We start from the raw sequence: 21,601 nt of genomic DNA on the forward strand, positions 1-21,601 counted from the left end.
AAAAGAGTCTATGGCTCACTGGACAGAGAGCGCAGCTCAGTTGTAATCATAGAAGAGGATTTTTAGGCCTATAATTATTCTCTAGTATTTGCTAGAGGAGGAATTCATCACTGCTTTGCCATATAAACTCTTCTGAACCTTTACGAGAAGTTACAACGGCATGTTGAGAGTCAAACACAGGAGCCATGCTACTCCTGTGATAATTAGTTACCACCGCTCAAGGGGCTCCTGGTAACAGCATCCTTTCAGAGAACTGTCAGGGATACCACATGTATAAGCCAGTCTGATGCCTCTGCATGCATATAGCAATTTGAGTGCCACTATATTAAATTCCCCCGAGAGAGGCAGCACCAACAGATATAAAATAATTTATTGCAAAGTGCATTTCCATCTGCCCTGTGGATTACCAATTGCACCCATGCTCTGCTCAGGGTGCCAGCCCTCAGGAAATTAGATGGCCTAAAGGCACAGAAAGTAGTTGCATTTTATCAACATGTAGGTCGTCTCTGATGAAAAGCTCTTTATCACAGACATAGTAGCACAGTACCCAACAGCATGTCATGACTTTTATATTCTCAAGAGGTCTGGCTGCTAGGCAAGTTGCTTTTTTTTTTATTTCTTTTTCTTAAATAATTAATATCTGTGATAATTACAGGGGACAGTCTCCTCCTAATAGATTTGCTGCAGGAGATGGCTCTTATCCCCGTAGAACACATTGCTTAGTGACTCCTGTTTCGAATCCCCAGACTCTCTCAGAGGAAAAATTATAATGCTGCCCATCAAACCACCAGATCCATCATAAAAGGAGCTTTGCAAATGAGAGTCAGGTGCCTAGATAGATCTGGTGGCACATTACTATATAGGCCCCAAAAGATAAATATGAGGTATGATCCTGGCAACATTACTTATTGTACGACATAGCCAAGACATGTGGATTAGCTCCACCGAGGGTCTTAGAAAGTGAGCTTGTTAGACCCACAGAGGATAAGAATGATCATGATCCAGTACAGGCTAACCCCAACACCTCAGGCTGGCATGCCAGAAACACCAGGCAAAGACTGATCGAACACAGTTTTGGAGGCGAGTATTGCCAAGACCTGTATACTTACCACCAAGTCCAGAATGCTTGCTCAGAGGGGATGGGATAATGGAGAAAGAAAACTCAAAAAACAGCTGCCTCAAGAAATGACTTGTATTTGTAAGAAAAGCAATGAATGCCTGGCACAGAGTAAAAAAATGCTCGTATGAAGTTAAAGTGAAAGAACAGAGGCAAATGTTCTTCAAATACCAGCAGCACACATCGTTAACAGTGCAAATATAAACTACAAAATGTTAGACTAATCTAGTCAGCCAGAATACAATGTTAGCCAATGTAGGAAATGGTTGAATTCTGCCACTGATGGCCTTATGGCTAAGAATTAAAAGGACAGGCACATTAAAAAAAACCCTAAAAATCCTATGGTGTGGTTATTTTTTCTTCCCTCCCCCTTTTGCCTGGCGTGTAGGCATGGGCAACGAGGCCCTCTCGGTTATGGCTCTCTGCAGCCGGCCACTGCGACAAGGCAGCGTGGCCTGCGGTGGTTCTCGAGAGTCGCTCGTCCCTTCGGCCCCTGGTAAGCACACAGTGGAGGATGCCACTGCGTCCTCACCAGTCCATGTCGAGGCACAAGTTAACTCGACATGGGGGGTGGCTCTTTGGGAGATGCGTGTTTCAAGGACTTGCGTCCTTGGCTGCTTGAGGAAAGCTAAAATCTCTGACAGGTAGTTATGGATGGCTCTTGTGGAGGTAGCCACAATGCCCAGCTGCAGCTCCATACGGCCCATGGACTGTGACATGAGACCCATGGACTGTGCATGCTCCCTCTTGATATTTTCCAGCAGCTGCACAATCCTACTGTTGGTTTCCATCAACAGCTTCTCTCCCTCTGTTAGCTGGGGCTGCCCTCTCCAACCCCGATCCCTAGGGACAGGCTCAACACCGCAGTGCTCTTCATTCATTTCATCATTTCCCTCCTCATCAGGAGAGTCACTTTCAAACTGAGGAGTCCTACTGAGTGACTGATCCCCAGGAGACTGTATGTCCATGGTACACTCCGGAGTCCGCGCTGGCGTTTGAAATCCCTCAAAATCCTCCCCAACGTTGCTGTGCGTTTCAGACGAGGACAACGGCCACTGCCAGCTCTCTGTGGTCCTGGCCGGCGAGTCTTCGTCAGAGGCAGGCACCGAGGATTCCTGTTCTTCGGCCGGCGTGGACGGCGAGCTCCCTCGGTGACGGCCGGCTTGCCCCGAGGATCCAGGAACCTCCCCATCTTGTTCCCCAGTGACATCTGGCAATCAAATAGAGGAGCAACAACCACTGTATCTGAGGCCAGGCAGATGGAGGTATCTACATGCATTGGACAACACATAGAAAGAAGCCAGTTGGGAAGCCAGAGTGTATGTGTTTGGGCAAACGGAAGGGCGGACTAAAGTTTAGTGACTGCATTGGGCACGTGGCAGTTGACGTTATTAATCACTTTTGGTATAAATGCACACTGTCCTGTACCCATAACACACACAGCCATGCTGCATCCCAAGGCAGGAACTACCAATTCACCTCATCGTGACTGTGACAGGAAATGTCAGTGAACCTATCAAAAAGCTCACCTATGCACTGCAGTGGTGTCAGTCAGAAATCCCTGGGACGAGCTCAGGGCCAAGTGTCCAATTGAGCTTCCTGGGGTGCCAGATGTGCTCCACCACTGGCTGAGGGCAGCCCTTTGTTGTTCTGAAGCACTGCTGGCTATCTTCGCTTTTGTCCGACGTCTCACGTCACCCCCACCCCCCCAGTGCGCTCTCTCCCAAATCACTGCTGCAGCGTGACGGTGGCTGTCCACAGCACTTATCCCGCGAGCAATGCCCTCCCCAACATTTGCTGAATTTCTCTTGTTCTTTTCTCCAAACAGTAGGTAACGCTATTTGAGGGCATTGCTCGCCAGGATCTCATCATCTTCTGAAAATAAACTTAGTTTTGCCCTCCCCTGGCTACCTCTTCCCTTGCCTGAGGGCACATGGTGGAAATCTGGGTGCAAGTGCTTCCCTGTGGCAGCTTAGTGTGCAAAGAGGCATTGTTACAGATGTTAATGAGGAGGATATTATGTATGTGCTTACTCTAAATCCTCCCCTATGTAAAATGCACTCCCAAAGGCTAGAAATGGCTAAGCTTTTTGCACCCACAGCGATCACTGGCTCACAGTAGAGCACAATCTGCCCAGCACCATTCTTGTTTACATGAGTCAGTGGCCATAACTCTCACCCTTTCCATGCTTCAGATAAAAAAAAGTGAGTCCACTTTGATTTTTTATTTTTTTTGGGGGGGGGCCGGGGGGGGGGACAATTTGGTCATCAGAAATTTATCTGGGGCGGTCTGGCTAAAATGTTGCAGTATGGTAGCCCAAAGGACCTGCATTTCTCACACTCAGGCAAGGGATACATGAGAGAAGCGCTGTTGTTGGTAAGACTGTGACCTGAACAGCAGTGGCTGACTGTTGCTAGCTGGCTGGCTGTGCTGCTCACGCTACAGTGATGCCAGATCAGTGTCATGCCTACTCTCTGGCATCCCAGTCTTAAAAAAAAAGTTATTCTTTAAGGATTAATTTCTGCTCTTTGAAATACTTTATAAGCTGCTCTTCAGACCTCAATTTGAAGCTGTCAGGCTGTCAGCTTAAAACTGGAAGGTGTTGTTGAGGTCATGTTAAATGATACTTCTGTTTCTGTTTATGAATCAGGGGGTTTTGCTTGATTTTTTTATATTTATTTTTTTTTATTTCATATGGTTTTAAATCAAAGGTCCTTCTGACAACCCAAGGATCCCTCCTCCTATATATCAGTCCCTGTCTACCCTAATGTGGCACTCATTATTTCTACACCCAAGTGCCTCCAATACTATCCTTCTCTAAAAGGGATTCTGTGTGGCTTAATATAAATATAATTTTTTAAATGTTACAATAATGAATATTATTTGCGTATTTTGCATATTCACTACTTCAAAGTATTCACATTCAAAGTATTCACATTCTCTCTGTGTCTGGCTGGACTGTCCAGTTGCATGTTTTATGGAAAGTGAGGATGAGATTGTATTTGTAAAAAGGCATGAGCTCCTTATGAAAATGAATTTTAGGGACAAACTGTCATGCAATCATTGGCTGTTCCACTCCATGGAGATTTGAAAGGGACTGTATATCAATCTAACTGTAATAACTGCTTCTTCCTTTGCAATTCCTCTCCCCCTTTGCCTAATACAGCCATAGCTGTAATCCCTCATTAACAAATCTCTCTTAACAATTATAGTGTAGGACCATGAAATTCTTTCTCAGCATTTTCCTGTTTGAGTACACATGAAAAAAAGAACAAAAAACCAGGGGACCTATTTTTACCACACATAGCAAACACACATTTCGGTTAAATTCTATGGAATCAGAGAAAGATAAGGGATCATATATATTCATTCTGGTAGAGCCACTGGTCATACAAAACATCTCTGTATTTCTTTTGACGTATCATCAGAAAATTCCCCATCTTTGAAAACTCCATTTTCCTGACAAATATTCTAAACAGAGCCCACCTAGCAATTGGTAAGTAATAGAACCAAACAAAATTAAAAGTAAAAAACTGAAGCAAAATAAAATAAAAAAACTCCAAACCCCCACATTAATTTATGAATGTTTCTGTAAATAGTATCACTGAGTTTAGTTTGTTCAGATTCAGGGGGGATCATAATATGTTTGTTATTTGTGCATGTTTACACATTTGCCAGAGGCTTGCCAAGAAAAGTTTCTCTGAAAAAGTGTAATAAATTTTTGCAAGGTTCCTAATTGTCTATGAAAATTTACCACTTGCTATCCTCCTAATCAGTATTTTCAGCCTTTTAGCACTGAAACAACAGCATCTGGCATAGGTGACTGATAACACAAATGACAAAGAGTAGAAGTAAACAATCTGTGAAAACCCATGGGCAGAAAGTTAATTGTGGAAACTACTGGCGAATACTTATGAATAATGAATACATTCACAGGTTTTAGGATAGGTTTGTTAACTTGACTAGCAATGAAAAGGAGGAATATTCATAACTGTTATTATTCGTAACAAAGTGCTCAACAACTCTAGTATCTCCGGTTTCTGGAAGCTTTGTGAAGCATTGGCATGGGGCATGGGGAAACCGAGGGTGCGCTGCAGTCATGGCCTTACACGAGCTTTTGTTCACTACAGAGCAATCATGGGAAAACTGCCTCAAGGTCAATGGCTGACACCACCTTGATGACTGTGTCAGTCTCTGCCCAATAAATCCATTCCTTGATGACCAAAGGTCGCCCTAAATTCAGACCAGATCTTAGGAAGAAGATTGCACCAGTGGCTAGGTTGGTGCTGTGGAAAAGGTGTGCCAGTTACAGTAGGGGACTGGAAAACTTTGTTCGGCCAGAAACTGTCCTTACTGGCCAGAGAAGAGGCTGACTGCTTTGAACAGCTGCCCACCATACAATTAAAGCTGGCTGAAAGAGTTTACCTCAGCTAACTGCCTTTATCTCATTTCCTTGGCAAAGGAGTGACTTCCACAAAAAAAAAAAAAAAAAAAAGAAAACAAAAAAAGAGAGAGAGGGCACTAAGACTGTCAAGTCAGAATCAGCTATGGACTAAACTATATATCAACATGGTTAATTTTACTTGGTTGTTAACTGTCTTTTAAAAAAATATCTCTCCTTTAAAACCAAGCTTTAAATACAATGGGTACAAAGAACAGCTAGCTTCCTTAGGTGTGAAGCAAAGGGAAGAGGCCAGATTTTCTGATCTTTCTAGTTGTTTACACCTTACACACCATTTCTACATGCAGCATTTTGCTCACAGTAATATATATGACTTACAGGCAAAACAGGTCACTTCTGTCTTTTATAGATATTTTTATGTTTATACCTAGTGATACCAGCCAACAAACTGTCTCCAAAGCTGTGACTTGCTTCATGTTCCTAACCTCATGTCCCTTGCTCTGACAGAGCATGACTCCCATTTTGATCCTTGAATGACCAAGTAAAGGAATCAGAAAGGAGCATGCATATGGGCTAAAGGAAATATAAACATCTGGAAGTCAGTGACCCACTGCACTTTAGCATTTGATCACTGTGAGTACTATGCAGCTGTTTCCAAAAGTCACATGGGACTCTCAGGTTTCTGAAGACTTTTTTTCTGTTTTACCTCGCTGATTCTGTCATGTTTAAACAAAAAATGAGATCTGTTATTAAAGTGGTCCATGTAATAGTAACTAGTGAACCTTCATCAAAGTCCTGGCTATCTTCCTTTCTTTCCTGTTAGACATGCCTCCTGTTTCTGCAGCGAAGCCCGTCGCTGGCTGCCTGAGCGGGTGTTTGCACGGGGCTGATACAGAGCTTGGTCTGATGTGGTAGATCAGCAATTGCTCCTGGTGGCCACAGGAGAACTGCTCCATCTTTTGTGCCTGCAGGGGTGATCTGTGGTTTGGCTGATCCTGTTATGAACATGGTGATTAGAAGCCAGGATTATTCCAGCCTTTAGGTTTATGAGTATGCCCATCATTTTGGAGCACTGCTATGCCATGCTGTCTCTTTGCACCACAACATTCATTACCAGTGAGAGTCCTTTAAGTTTGTTATTAGACATGTTTAGGATGGTAGCAATTATTGGGTTGAGATACACAGAGAACTGAACAGTCGATTCAGCTGTAGGGATAGAGGACTGAGACAGAGGCCAAGAACAGAGCAGGGCTTTGGATATAGACAAACTTTAGAGACATCAGAGGTATTTCTTTAACTTTTGTTCACTGAAGAACATTTGAGATTTATGCCTGTGTTGTGCCTTACCTGCCACTTGGACTGGCAGTTGATCCCTCCCCTGAGATGTGCTGCTCTTTAAGAATCCCTCCTTTTGAAATCCCACCATTTCTGTTTCACCTCTGCTACTGGATCGTTGCCTTTTCCATTATCTTTCCTTTTCAGACTCCCCACCAGTGGAGCTGGACGTGAGGGGTGGGGTACCGTCTTCCTGCTGACAAGTAGGTGGAGATGTTCCTTGGCCACAACAAGTGGGCCAGGAGCTCAACAACAGCGGTAACACAGTTGGGGAGCTTCCTGGGACCTGCCTCTGCTGCTCTGGACCTGGGCCTCTGCCTGTATCTGCATCATGCCTCCTGGGGTGGGTGCATTTTTCAAACTGCTTAGGTACCAAGGTGATAGATGCCTTGTAAATACCTAAGATAGATACAGACAGAAACTGTACCAGGCGCAATCAGTTATGCAAAACTTCATACAGTGCCAACTGCACCTATATGCTGTAGTATCACCCACCTTTTCTAGCATCTGCAGTCAACCACAGTCAAATATTTGGCACATGTATTTTTCCTTTTGAAAAGTGATGGGAACACAGGACATTCATTCTTCCTTGGTGTCAACAGGTCTAGGCACATGGCCCTTAATGTCAGGTACTGCATATGCACATATTTTGTTCCATCGCCTTCCCTAAATATGAGTTTGCAAGTTTAGTTTAAAGTCTTTCATTAGCTGATAAAATTTGTTTCCTTGTTAATAATCTGCAAAAATCAGTTACATAAGCAGAACTAAAACTAAAGGGGTAGTCTTTACGTGTGCTTATTAAAAATGCACAGAGATTCGTTTAAACTACATAAAAATATGGCTGTGGTGTTGCTTTTATCATATGGATTAACTTTTAAAATTTATTTTATTTTTAACTATAAGTAGCTTGTTCTTAGCATAAAGACCAGGAGTGATTATGTGTATAATTATAAGTTTGCATGTCTGAAAAAAAAAAAAAAGCATCTAAAACAAGTAGGTGCACTTACTTACATTGTATTTCTTTTGTCACTTCCCATATATATGCAAAAGACCTTGCCCTGCTTAGTTTGTAAAAGAATAGCTGGGAAGTAACTTGATAAATACTTCAGGGTGAATGTCTGTGGGTGGGGGGAACTATGTAAAGGACAATTTGGGCAAATGGTACCTACAGGAATCTAGACAACGCTTTCAAAGAAGCAGATGAACAAAATTCTAGAACAGCTTTCCAATACTAATAGGGTGGTAGCAGAAAGATGAGAACCTACTGATTTCACAAGAAAGCTTGGTCAGACGATAGAAGTTCATATGATAATGTTGCTTGTCATAGCAGCAATTGTACTTGATGAATAGATCTCTAGTGCCTCTGGGGAAAACCAGGTGATTCCTAATTGCAGATGGTTAAAAACGGATCTCCATTACATCAGCTATGCCCACTGAAAACTAATGTCTTTCTTTTTAGCTATTCAAATAAGAACAGATGTATAAAAATTTGTCAAAGACCAGTAGGTAAAGTATACCTAGGCCTTCAACATACTGCTAAGAATTTAAAGGCTAACCTTAGCTAAAGCACTGTTTTCAGAGTAAGAATATCAAAGGTTATGATTTGAATCCAAATTTGTTGCTTATGATCATATTTAGCGGAAAGAAAAAACAAGTTCAGCCTACAGTTGTGTCATGTAACTGTATGGTTAAAAAAATACACAGAAATGGAATTATCTGAGTTTTCATTTAGACAATTAGGCTAATCCTCATAAATCTGCCACCACGTGCACATTTTAATCTGGAATTAACTTCTTCCAGCCCCACCCCAAGTGAACAATTTGCAGGATTGTGCTTAAATCACAATGCCAAAATCACATATTTACCATACTGAAAACAATAGGCAGAGAATATTACTTTAGCAGTTAGCATAATGAGGAAATAACAAAAGTGCTTTGCAATACAGTCAAAAACATAAGCCATCTGAAACACTTTCCTTCTATGAAAATTGAGTAAAAATACTTGTATGTTCTCTGGGATACTGTAAACTCTACAAAGTACACTAAAATCCAAAAAAGGGAAAATTATGCAAAATAAAACAGTAAAACATAAAAACTGTATAGTGACTAAAAGTAATCATTTAACATTGAGTACTCATAAATAACATTACATAATTTATGAAAATGATTTGTTATGTATTCACAGTAAAGAGATATCAAAACTTTCTTGAAAGAAAGTCTTATTTGTGTTTCTAGGGCTGAAAATATCTTCACATTAGTACATATAAGTCACATTTACATATTATAATCACACCATCAAAAGTCATTTTAAGGAAGGCAGAAAACTGATATGTTCATATTCTTTCTATAGATACAATTTTCAAGTACCAGCTCTTTAACAGCATGTTCAATTAATGAAATAATTATACAGGCATTTAAAATGCACCTGCAATCCTGAAGCCTTATAATTCAGCCTACCTTGAAAGAGGAATGGTCATTGTCTAACAGTGGTTTCTGTTTAAGAACAAAAAGCAGAGAATATAGTCAATACCCACTCCTACCCTGCAAGCCAGGTGGAATTTAAGTGGCAATTTGATGATCTGTTTAAGAGACAGCATTTGAAAATTTGTCCTAGTCACAAAAGAAAGACAAGCAACCAAAATAAACCAAAAAAGAAAGGTGGAGGGCCTAAGACACTTGCAGCCTTCTCTGTTCTTACACTTACTCTCATGCTTCCACACCGAGGGGAAAAACCAAACAAAACTATGATGAATTATCTAAAACCATTTATTTTTAATTATATTAGAAATTAATTAACACGGGTATATGAACATTTGAAGAAAAAAAAAGAGAAATAGCAGCAAAGGGGGTTTTGAGATGAGGGAGATAAGTCCTTCATCTCCCTGGCTCCTGAAAAAGAGAGAGAACACATTAAAAGTGTTGAAAAAGTTTTCCACTGCCCTAACTACCATGTTGGGAAACACATGCAATTTTTACTGTTCCTCAAGCACTCATGATTTTAAGTATGTGGTTAGATATTCAATTAATAATATCTGAGTATAGCAAGTGACACTCACATATGCCAACATATTTAATTTGTCTGTTTCCAAATGCTACAAAACCCACGCTTTCTTTAACACTTACAATTCCTTTTCCAACTTCTTTTATACCATTGTCTTGTTTGGCTGATGCAGAAAGGTTTTGAAAACCTTTTCAATTACTATCCTGTAGTAAAGAAAAACAAGTATCATGAAAGGGCACTACATACTCAAGAATAAGCTGATAAATTCAAAATAATACTAACGGAAATGAGAACACCCACACAGAGTCCTAACTGACCTCTGCTCAGGATCCCCAGTGTTTTCAAAATGTTAGTTAAAGCTGACCACCTCATGCAACATAAACCTGGGTTTAAAGAAATGTTCAGTACTGAGAGTTACCCGTTATTTTAAGATTCTGTACCAAAAGTTGCTAATCAGCACGTTGCCAGCTGGGTGCCAAATTTTTTTTTCATGGAAAACAGGGCTAGCATTGTTCTCCTTGAAACATGCCAATTTTCCATACTTTTCCCTTATAAAGTGTTTTAAAAGAACGTGTAGGCACGTCCTAATCCTATACCTTCTTACACTGCTTTGGACTCCCCACAAGTTAGACTACAAGTCATAAAACCTGTAACCTCGCTAGATCAACCAAAAATGGGGCCTATATTTTTTCACACATACACTTCACAAATTCCACCCAGAGTCATTGCTTTATGCTTGCGAAAAATGACAATCTGATGACAAGCTTTATCTTATTATTATATTGCCATCTCATTAGAATTCCAAATATGTAATGCAAATCAATTACTTACAAGGATTCCCTTCAAGAATTCTTCATTAAGTCTGATGCTTTTTGCTCTCGTCTTCTAAAATACAGTGTCTGGCGAAGATCAAAAAACCTTCTTCCTACATAGAAGCACTGCAGATGCTGGAAACTATCAAAGGAGTCGACGTGAGTGCTGTAAAAGTTGCTTTGACGGTATTTCCATTGTTTCCTGCAGACAAATCTCCATCATCAACTCCACCACAGTGAAATAAAAGAATTATTTTTGAACCCAGATGTCTTTGTGAGTGGTTTCTTCAAACATAACATAACACTGTAATTTAATCCGCTGTTTGGCATTCATTTATATATATTTGCTCTGCAATTTCATTGTTTCAGATGCCATTAGAATGTGCCACCTTTGAAACAATGGACAACAGGAATGGGATGAAGTGTGAATGCTGATTGCAGACAGAGCTAATAATATTTCTTTTGAATGCCATCAACTGATATTTTTCTATTTAGACGCTGCTAAACACTTGATGCCACATAACAATATTCTGTGTTGATGATATCACAGTTGTTCTGTATCTGAGAGGTGGTAAAAGCATTTAAACTGTTCAAAGGAGGAAAATCCTACATTTGTATTTGGTACTGTAGCCTATATCAAAACCCAAAGATCAGTATCAACACATATGGAGAGATTATTTTATATTGATTACCACATGAAATCTAAGAACAAACAAACCACCACCCCTAGCTCACAACTGACACTTGTGTGACACTGTCAAAGTAATATTTATTAATGCAGAAGAATTATTTATCTTGTCAGTCCCATTTCATTATGAAAATTTAGTCTGCTCTAGTCTTAATTTTGTACTTCCTCTTATAGGATTTTTATATTAGGCTTTTGAATTAAACACTGTCCATTTTGCTTTCACTGAAAATCCCAAATTACTCACTAAATCAAACCTATTTCCTGGCAGTAAAAAAAAGATTAGGAGTATGAAACTTCTATCATGTATTTAGACATTTACAGATCTTAGTTTATGGGTGTGTTCCTTAAGAATCATCTATTTTTAACTTCTTAATTCACAGGAAGTTATCGATAAACAAGTCAAAACAAAAACTGAAGGAAAAACCCTTTAAAACCATGATTTTAATGAGTCAAATAAACTATTTATGAACAGAGTTAAATGTACTATTTTAAAATATTAATTTTGAAACTCTAATGATACCTATTTTCTGTAGTGATGATGAAAATTATGAGCAAGAATTTTTCTTTGAATGTTTTCTTTTTAGAGTATTTTCAAATCTTCATTTTAATTTGCTGCATGCATATTTTGGTTATTCAGTATTAATGGGCTAACAACACATTATCTGGAATTATATTTTAAGTACTGCCTCCAAAAAATTGCTGCTACAACTAACTGTAGGTTTACATGTTGCCATAACTTACTCATTCAACAATTCCTGGAAACCTACAAGAACGTCTCCTCCCCCTCCCCAATATCCCACAAAATCCAGAAAGTCGTTTCACTATTGAAAACATCCCCTCCAAACACACATTTTGAAGTTGGATGCTATCTCTCTGAGTCAGGCAACTGCTGTGAGCACAAAGTCAGTGGCACAGATTAAGTACAGTTTACTTTTTAGTCATTCGTGCTGTGTGATTGCAGTAAAATGAGAATACTGCTCATGTCATACTACTGTGAACCTAAAGATTTTATTACCTATCTCTTTAGAACACCAACATCATATCTTCTATCCTGCATATAAAAAATACAGTCTATGTCCTTCCCTTCTCCTATCCTTCCAGCGAACCAGAACCTCTCTCAAAAGACAACCAAAAAAACCAGTTAAACAGAACCACAAAAGCCATCATTTTCATCTTAATGCCTCCCTCATCTATGACCCAGAAAACTGAATTTTTGGTTGATGGAAGACTCTACAATAAAAACATGAAGGGGTTTTTTTGTATGCTGCCAAAATGCGTTTTTCAGAAAAACACCAGTAGCAATGGGGTTTATTCTGTCATATGCTCTGAATGGAGAATGGAAAATATCACTAGCAGGAACCTCTGTTAGTGACCTGAAAGGAGGTCACGAAAGAGCAGAAAAATAACCCAGTTTTGTCCTGTTTAACGTTAAAAATCAAAACCTTCCATACTGAGAGAAGACACTGCCTACAGCCTAGCTTTCCTTTCTGTGACACTGAACTTTGTCAAAGCGCAGGATGCAGACTGTTTTCCCAGCTATCACCCAGGGGCTCAGGGAGGTTTGAGACTCTTCCTTGGGCCAGACGCCATGAAAACGTGTAAATGACACAATCCCTGCTCAGGAGAGCTTACAATCTAAGAAAGCAAAATGACATACAGGAGTATGGAAAAATACAGCTAAACACAAATGAACTTTGTATACATATATATACATTTACACTTATAAAAACTATTAAAATAGAACCACTATTACTACCTGCCCCTCTGCCTAGCCATCGTTACTTAGATGACTGCTTAATAGGGATCACAGGGGAAGTGGGTCTTTAGGAGAGATTTCAAGGAGAAAGTAGTGGCCTTATGAATCAGTCCAGGGAGGGCACTCCATGCATACGGGACAACGTGGAAGATGTTATATTGAAAACTTAAAATTGTGCAGAGCAGCATTTCTCCAGGTCAAAAGTTCAAGTGTTGTGTGCAAGATCCCTATTTCCTGAGACAGAGACAGTGTGGTCATGGGAATAACATTTGGCCATCAAAAAGACAAGTAAAATCACTAATGTAGGACTACACTGAGGATATGTTACTGGCCACATAGTCTCTGTGGCTGCCAGTTAGCACAGTAACTGTGAGGAGATGATATGGAAGGGTTTGGAAAATAGTTGGATACAAAGAAGGAAAAAAGGCAAGATGAAGGAAAGGAGACAAAAGGAAGAAATGTGGGGAATATTTTCAAATGTAGTCTTCTGTTTGAATTCTTAGTGTGTTTGCAATTTATTAACTAAATAACTAAAAAACATATACAATAATTAATGTACATTTGACACCATAAAATAAACTGGACCATATGCCAACATTTACATTATGTTATTATCCTTCACTATGGAAAGGTGAGAAACAGGTTAAACAAGAGACAAAATGCTTCCCCTTACCCTTCTTCTTCCGTACTGAAGCTTGGAAATAGAAAGGGAATGAACTGTGAATCAATTCTGAAGATAATTTTTATATGCTAAATCCTTGTCTGTCATTTTGAGCATAAACATTTTTCTTCCATCTAAGAAGTTAGTCTCTCCCTGCTAGCCTCTACTACGCATGTATCTATCAAACCACAGCAGATAAACAGCTTGGCAAAAGCACAGTTTATCAGGGTTTCTATCTTAACTATAAGAAATTGCTACCTTGCAGATATTAGGGATAGATGTTAAAATATTTTTTTCCTCAATTCTTTTTTAATAACAGTAATTGGGGCAGCTTATTGATACCAGAGCTTTCAAGCTATGATAATAGGGCATTTTCAAATCTTTTCAGATTGGAAAGGAATCATTAGCACATGTTATCTGCCATATTTTGGATTAACTCATTTGAAAGAGAACTGAGATGGTCTGCTCAGTATTATGAAGAACAGAGTAGCTAAAAACATGTCAATAAAACCGTAAGTAGAGTTCAGGGCCAGACAAAGGAAGTGACTGTAAAGACTGCAAGATGTATAAATTTAAAAAAAAAAAAATGTTTGTCTTAGCTAGGAGAAATTAGAAGTATATATAGTCTAAGGTAAAGCAAATGTGTAATTTCTGTTTATCCTTTTCTTCTATTGCATAAAAAGGGACATTCAATAAAATTAAAGGCATCACATTTAAAACCAATAAAAAGGAAATACATTTGTACACAGCACATAATTAGCCTGTGGAATTCTCTGCCACGAGACATTATTGAGACCATGAGTTTCTTCAGTTCAGAAAAAAGATTACACATATATATTGATGAGAACATCCACAGTGTTCATCTATATATACTTCCTATTTAGTTTGTACATATATGTTATGAAACAAATGCTTATTCGTTAGAGAGTTTAATGGATATAAAAATGTGGGTGTTCTCATAGTTCATACAGATGTCCAATATATACACATATACATATAAAGATATAAATTATATGTAAATACACACATACAATCTGTGTTTTATGTCAGAAGACAACTTTTAACTGATGATAGTGAGAGCATTTCCTCTTTGGAAGCTTGTTCAGTTGTGCAATTTAAGAACTCTCCTTCCTTCTAATAGCAGCCCTTTTACAGGACAAATATTAAATTAGGTAGACCACAGATGTTATTTATAACAGTAGTCATATTGTTTGCTAGGGTGGAAAATGTTCAGAGTATCATGGAACTGGTATTTACAGTCTTGTTTTGGAAGAAGACAAATTTCTGCCATGCTCTAGTATTACTGCAGCTTTATTAGGGGACATACACTTCTGGAACACGGTTCAGGACTATTGTTCAGAATAGTAAAGTCTTGCCACTGTAATATTTGCCCCATCTGGATAAAGATATGTATGGGAAATGTACTTAAAGGTTCAAGTCATGTCCCATGGCTTCCAGTCACAAGAGTTGCAGTGGTTTCTGCCAGTCGATAAGAACAAATAGCAGATCAAGCACTGTAAGCTGAACAAGGGGGTGAGAAAGGTAAAATATAATGGTCTTCACTGCAGAGGTGACATTACTATTAATAAGCTATTTTCCCTTAGAGAAGAGTGCTGCTTCTCTCTACTTTAAGAACAATATCTACTGTGTAAGATTGAAAAGTAAGACAAATAGAAGAATATCCTCAGTTTGAAAGTGATTTGCAGAAGGGGATAATGAAGGGGGAAAAATGGTGCCTAAGTATTTCTGTCCCCTTGGGAAAGTGTGTCGATAAGCCAGTAAAGTTTTACAACCTCTTAGCACTCCATGAAAGAAAAACAAATAAAAAATTCAAACCCAAAAAGTGGCTTCAGACATAATATTTTACATTTTAATCCTGGTAGAAAAATTATGGAGCATTCATAAACTGTTGAAACCTTTAGTCAAGCTCCTAAACTTCCTGGCACAGAAAAAAATTAATTTTCTGAGATCTGTTCGAGCTAAATAGTAAGACTGTTTCATTTTGGTCTTCACGTGGTTGCTATACCAAAGAGAAGACAGTAACCACTTCAGCACCCCTTTGTTGGTAAGACCTCCCACTGAAACTATGTTACTTGACTCACTAAAGGATGGATGGGGTCCATCTGCCTCAGAAAACATTGACTTCCAGGGAACAAAAATTGGCCACAAGGCTTTGATTCCTTCCAGCTGGCCTTCACATGAGTCCATGCCAGAAATAAAAAATATTATAAAATGTAAGTATTTAAATCAATGTAGGATTACATGGGAAAATGGTTTAATTGCATGATAGACTCTATTACTCTTCAGTGAGGGGCATGGTTTGTTTTTACACCCAATTATCACTTGCTAAACACACTGTTCCAGTGTAATAGCAATATACAAGTATGCACTGGGCTTTTCCCTTTATATATATGGTTCATTCATAGCATATTTATTAGTTTAATTGCAGAAATTCTACTTTTTAATGACCTAGCAGATTAAAACCAGAAAGAAAATAACTATTACTTCCCTCACTTCTAGAAAATAAATTAAAATTCTCAAAGAATTATGCATATCTAGAATGTGGATGATCAAGCAAAGGAATATACAATCACATTTCTTAAAATTAGCAAATAAAGACTGAATGCTCAATACTTTTTTATTACCAATAGTGAGAAGAATTAAGTTTATATCATGCACAGAAATCAAAGTGATATCATAATATGCACTTTTTCAGATCAGAGTCTAATGAAAACAAGTTGAAGTTGAAGCTGCTTTAACACTGTCAGCTTTTTAACAACAGCTTCTGGCAGCTTACCTTTATCCACTAATGAGAGGCCACAGAAATTTAAAATAAAACAATATTAGATGAACTGAAAATTTAGAAAGCAAAGCTAACAAAATATGATAAGGCATTACTTTTTAGTAGATGTGCCAAACTTTGATGATGCAATAAATGTATCAACATTCTCTTGCGTAGCAGTAAAGGCACAAGTTTAAACAAAAATCATTCATGCGAATCATGCATATTTGAACTCTCCATAGATGCAGCATTCTTAAAACTTTTTCTGTTCTATGTACTGTACACAGTGCAGTTCCTTTTAGTCAATTTAACATATATACATATATATATGTGGGTTTTTTTTTTTACATTTCTAGTATGTCAGCATGCTTGTCAAAAAACACTTTCTTACCAAGCTCTTCAAGCTCTGAGGTCATTGACTTAGACCGCAAGGTCAGTGCAGTGGTTGGAGCTCGCTTAGGTGGTGGTGGGGCTTTGCATTAAACAGAAGGATATACAGTATAAGTAAATGCACATATCTAAACCACTGTATTCACATACACAATTTCATATTTATTTAAAATAATATGCTACGTTAAATAAGGTAATAAATACATACATGCAGAGGAAAAAATCCTGAGATGTTTTTCCTGTACTGAATTTCTATACTGTTTCTACTTTTAGCGTAGGTTGTTTGACACATCAGCATGCTTTTATGTAACAGGATACATAAAAACATTTAAAGCTAAATAACTGTGCCTTTCTATTTTTCAGTAGGAAAAAGACTTTCTAGAGAAAGTGCCTCACAGTGGTTGTGACCCTCCTTCTAAGAAATGTACATAGCTAAAAATCTCGTGGAGACCAGCCAATCTCTGCCAGATTAATTTCACCTTTGAAGAAACTGTTAAATCTGAGAAATACAAGAAAGAGGATTCAAATTTATCTTAATAGTTATGGTGAGCCTAGGGAAAACAGGTGATTCTCAGAATAAATAAGATCTTAAAATATCAAGGCAATCTAGCACAGAAACTAAAACTCGGTATGTGTTTTAATATCCTGATAACAAATGTTTCTGGCTGTCAGAAAGGAGAGTAACATCAGAAGAGATTATGCCAATGTTGGTAGGAAAATTGGAGATTTCCAGTAGACAGAAATGGCTCTGGGACATGGATTAAAGTTAAGGATTCTTAAGTGGTTTGTCAATATTATACATCAGGCTACACCGTTTTGTCAAGAGGTGGCAAAGCAGTTTGGGGGTGAGAAAGAGTGATTGAGGAAAGAAGTAGACAAAGTTCTTCCTGTATCACCTATATCCACTATGTTAGCGTCATCCTTTCCCTGTTAAGCTCCATCATCTTCTTATAGAGGCTTGAATAACAGTATGTCATGAGAAAAAAAAAATATAGCTCAGGTTCAGTGCCAGATATGAGACTACTAAGTACTGCACATATTAATTCCAGTCTGAGTTCTGCTCTTGACCAACAAGAGAAGTGACAACACATTTGAGAGGGAAACTGCATGAAATACTGGATTGTTAAATGAGGCTGGGTATCTGACACCAGCCTCACTGTAAAGGAAACCGATGGCAAGGAAATCCTTCCACACAATTCCCAAGGCACAACAGCAATTGGAGGTAATAAGAAAGGCTACCACCTTGCATCAAAAATGAACAAGGTTCAAAAAGAGAAAGTTTTTGGCAAATGACACATTCTCAATAGAAGACTCTGGAAAAATGACAAAGAACTGGGTCTATTTTTATAGAAGCAACTTCCCTTTGGATTGTGTACAACAGCACTTTTAATTAAGGCCAGTATGACACATGCCCAAAGATAGAGGTGGAAGGTTTGTTTAAAATGTGTGGATAGTAATTCTATCAAGCTAAAAATAATACAGGATCATGCTTGGACATAATTTACTTTAATATAGCCATATAGCCTTTTTTCCCCCCAGGGGGCTTTTTTTTTTTTTTTTTTTTTTTTTAATAAGCAGTAGATATCAAGAACACTCACAGTCTAGACAGAAAGTTTTAGTCATGAAGGAAGAGGGAGCCCTTGGGTGCCAGTTCCCAGCCCGCTCTTGTGTTGAAGAGCCAGGTGGCTGTGAGTGACAATTCAAGAAACTGGTGGGAGGAACAGGAATTTTCAAAAATGTGATGCTGCTGTACTGAACACTAGTTAGGAGCAGCAATCTTTTCTGCTTAATGATAATTATGAGGGCTTAATGACTTCCCAGAGTAGCTGTTACCTGAGCAAACTCAGGGGTATCTAAGGTGAAGGAAATACTGCAAAATCCTTTTTTTTTTTTTTTTTTTTTTTTTTGTGTGTGTGTGATTTTTTTGGTGGTCGTTTTCTTGGGTGGGTAGGAAACACAGAGAAATTCTTCAGGCAGTAGCTCAATCTTATGGCATAGGTTAAGCCATCATCTCCATTAAAATTATTAATAAAAATATCCCCCTAGGCCGGAATAAAAGCTTGTCTTCTTTGCACCCAGACAATTCTTTCTCAAAATCTTTGTGGCACATGATGCTATACTAACCTCTTGTGGAGTAGCTGCTTTCTTGCTAGCAGCCAGGTGGCATTAAAACCAGCTGTGCATGTTTTCTACTTATGGGAGGAGGAGGGATTCTCCCTGGCTGGAACAACCCCTCTACTTTGAATTAACCTAGGGGAATTTTCCCATTAAAAAGTACTTTTTTTCTGCCAGAACTTGGGTCTAAAAATTTACCACTTACTTTTCTTATTCTTACAGAGGTTCTTTCGGAAATACGTGTTTTGCAAAATAGTAAATTCCCCATTTGAAGAGGAGTCAAACTAACATCAAGTACATTTGCAATTAATTAATAAAAGATAAACTGTTCTTTGTGCTTTTTCTGTCTCACTACTGCAAGAAATTTTACTACAAGATCTTCAAATATATAAACGTATAGAGATCCACAGAGATTAAATTTCATGGCCAGCATGACAAGAGAATTTTACCTTTTTTTGTCACATATTAATGCCTAAATCAACAGAATTAAATTACTCTAAGTAAAAGAAGGGTATTTCAAATTTTAAAAGTGAAGTCTATAAATCAGAATGTATGAAACAGTAATTTTGCATACATATTCTCTTTGCTGTGGAGCAAAAAGGAGCCCATTAGGAAAAGAGAAAAATGTACCTTTCTTTCTAGCTGTGTCATCTGGATCAAGATTCCTGGTTACTGTGACAACCTTAAGAACTAGGTGATTGCCCCCTTGTCGAATCATGTTCACCACCTGCCTGTGGCCAACTTTCACTACATTCTCATTATTAACCTGCAAAGGAAGAAAATAGTCTTTTAGATCAAAATGCAGACAACTTCTGTTCTTTCAGTTTTGAAAACAGAAGGTGGAAAGAACAGGAAGATACAGAATTTCTAATTACTGTCTTTTAATAAAAATACATATTTAAGAAACAGCATACAGATGACACTACAATAAGAAAACAATGCTAGCTCTTCATGAAATATGCAACTAATTTCTTTATAATTACGAGGGTTTTTTTAAAAAAAGTTAATGGGTTCAACCAAATCATTCTGTCTACATATCTTATTTCCAACAATTAGTGTGCTACAAGTCTGCATTTCATTTACTAAAAATATTTTCTTAAATGACAGTAATTTTTCATTACTATATTATCCACAAACTTTTATATTCATTTTATGCTCTCTAAGATAACCTATGAGATATTAAGCATCTTTTCTTTTCAGATCATCCAGGAACAAAGATTTTCACTGCTGAAATCAACTCTCATGTTCAAGAGAATTTTATTATATGTACTTTCCTTATTTCCTAGCATTTTCATTCTGCAAATATCCGGAAGAATGTAATGTCCTGGAAGGAAAGGCAACAGTGCCATAGCAGTCCAAAAAAGTCTTGAAGTCCTGGCCAGCTACTGTGGTCATGCCAACTAAACTTTAAACTGCACTGCAACATTACACGCTAAAATTTATACTCTCTGGGTAATTCCCAGTGCTACATCATAATTTCTGCTGTATACATCTTTCCATAATATTGATTAATAGACATAGAAGAAAGTACATGAATAAAAACTGTAAATAAGCATGGATAAAAGTAATTCATTTATTCATTCAATCTATAAGAAGTCACTGAAAGTCATCTGAAATCTGAATGATAGCAGCATATAAGACTGAAGTGCTGCATGTGCTATTTGAACATAAGAGATATTGAGGAACAGAATCGGTGAAGAAGAGATGCTGCCAGAATACTTGCTGGGAAGTTGATCTCTATCCAAAATTCAACTGACTCAGTTATATTTCACTGAGATCACCCAGTGCCTTCCAAAATGAACAGTCATTTTCAGAGTAAGTGCTTTTAGCCTGCTCTATTTATTCTGACAGGCTGGGCATCTCACACTCTAAAGAATTTACAGTTTAGAGCAAAATCTCTCATTAGATATTATTGCCATTTAGCTGAAAACAAGCACAAGCAGACCCACTCCAACTTGAAATAATTTTCCCATCCATTGTATCAAAGGAAAATCTTGCCTTTTTTCAAACTTTAGCTGAGACAAAATGCCTTATGATGAAATAACATCTTGGTAAACTCTATTTGTAATACAATGCTGCAGTCAGAAGTTTCAAAGTATGGTCCGTGTGCTATGTCTATAAGCTTGAGATGCTTTCTGAGAATTTTTTAGTTTCATACACAGTGACATAGGTGTAACATGTGCCAAAAATCCAGACCTGTTGAGCAGGCAAATATGAAGTTCTTTCATTTTGTATGTGGAAAATATAAAAGAACAAATATATGAATAAGACTGTTGTTTTATTTTACACCTTCTTAGCATCTCGTATGTAATTCCAAGATATGGTATTTATGTAGCTGGACCAATGGCATCTAAATTTAATCTGACTAAATCCATTTAGCAAACAGAGTTATTCATTTACTTACAAATTCCTTCCAGTACTAAAACCTCAACCAGGTAATTCTTTTCCACAACAAAAAGATTAATGGAATTAAGAACTACAGAATGCATCTACTCTATCTTTACTGGAATTAAATTTTAAGGTTGGAAGCCAGTACAGATTAC

At 38.0% G+C, this 21,601-nt stretch overlaps 2 protein-coding genes across 2 annotated transcripts in view; both read right to left on the reverse strand.

The window, feature by feature from the left end:
• SHANK2 (SH3 and multiple ankyrin repeat domains 2) overlaps positions 1 to 21,601 on the reverse strand; it is a 323,086-nt gene that overhangs the window by 20,409 nt on the left and 281,076 nt on the right. The window contains exons 17-20 of the mRNA XM_033006803.2: positions 19,689 to 19,824; positions 16,945 to 17,025; positions 16,569 to 16,577; positions 13,784 to 13,804 (exon numbers count right to left, since the gene is read on the reverse strand). Of these exons, the coding sequence (XP_032862694.1) occupies positions 13,784 to 13,804; positions 16,569 to 16,577; positions 16,945 to 17,025; positions 19,689 to 19,824 (247 nt within the window). The remainder of the gene's footprint in view (positions 1 to 13,783; positions 13,805 to 16,568; positions 16,578 to 16,944; positions 17,026 to 19,688; positions 19,825 to 21,601) is intronic.
• On the reverse strand, positions 1,032 to 7,477 carry LOC116965064. Its single transcript, XM_033006805.2, has 3 exons — positions 7,350 to 7,477; positions 6,867 to 7,253; positions 1,032 to 2,327 (listed from the first exon to the last, which is right to left on the reverse strand). Exons 2-3 carry the CDS (start codon positions 6,943 to 6,945, stop codon positions 1,468 to 1,470), a joined length of 939 nt encoding a protein of 312 aa, XP_032862696.1. The 5' UTR covers positions 6,946 to 7,253; positions 7,350 to 7,477; the 3' UTR covers positions 1,032 to 1,467.

The sequence above is a fragment of the Tyto alba genome, unplaced genomic scaffold, assembly GCF_018691265.1.
Source record: "Tyto alba isolate M040663 unplaced genomic scaffold, T.alba_DEE_v4.0 Super-Scaffold_8, whole genome shotgun sequence".
Lineage (NCBI taxonomy): Eukaryota > Metazoa > Chordata > Aves > Strigiformes > Tytonidae > Tyto > Tyto alba.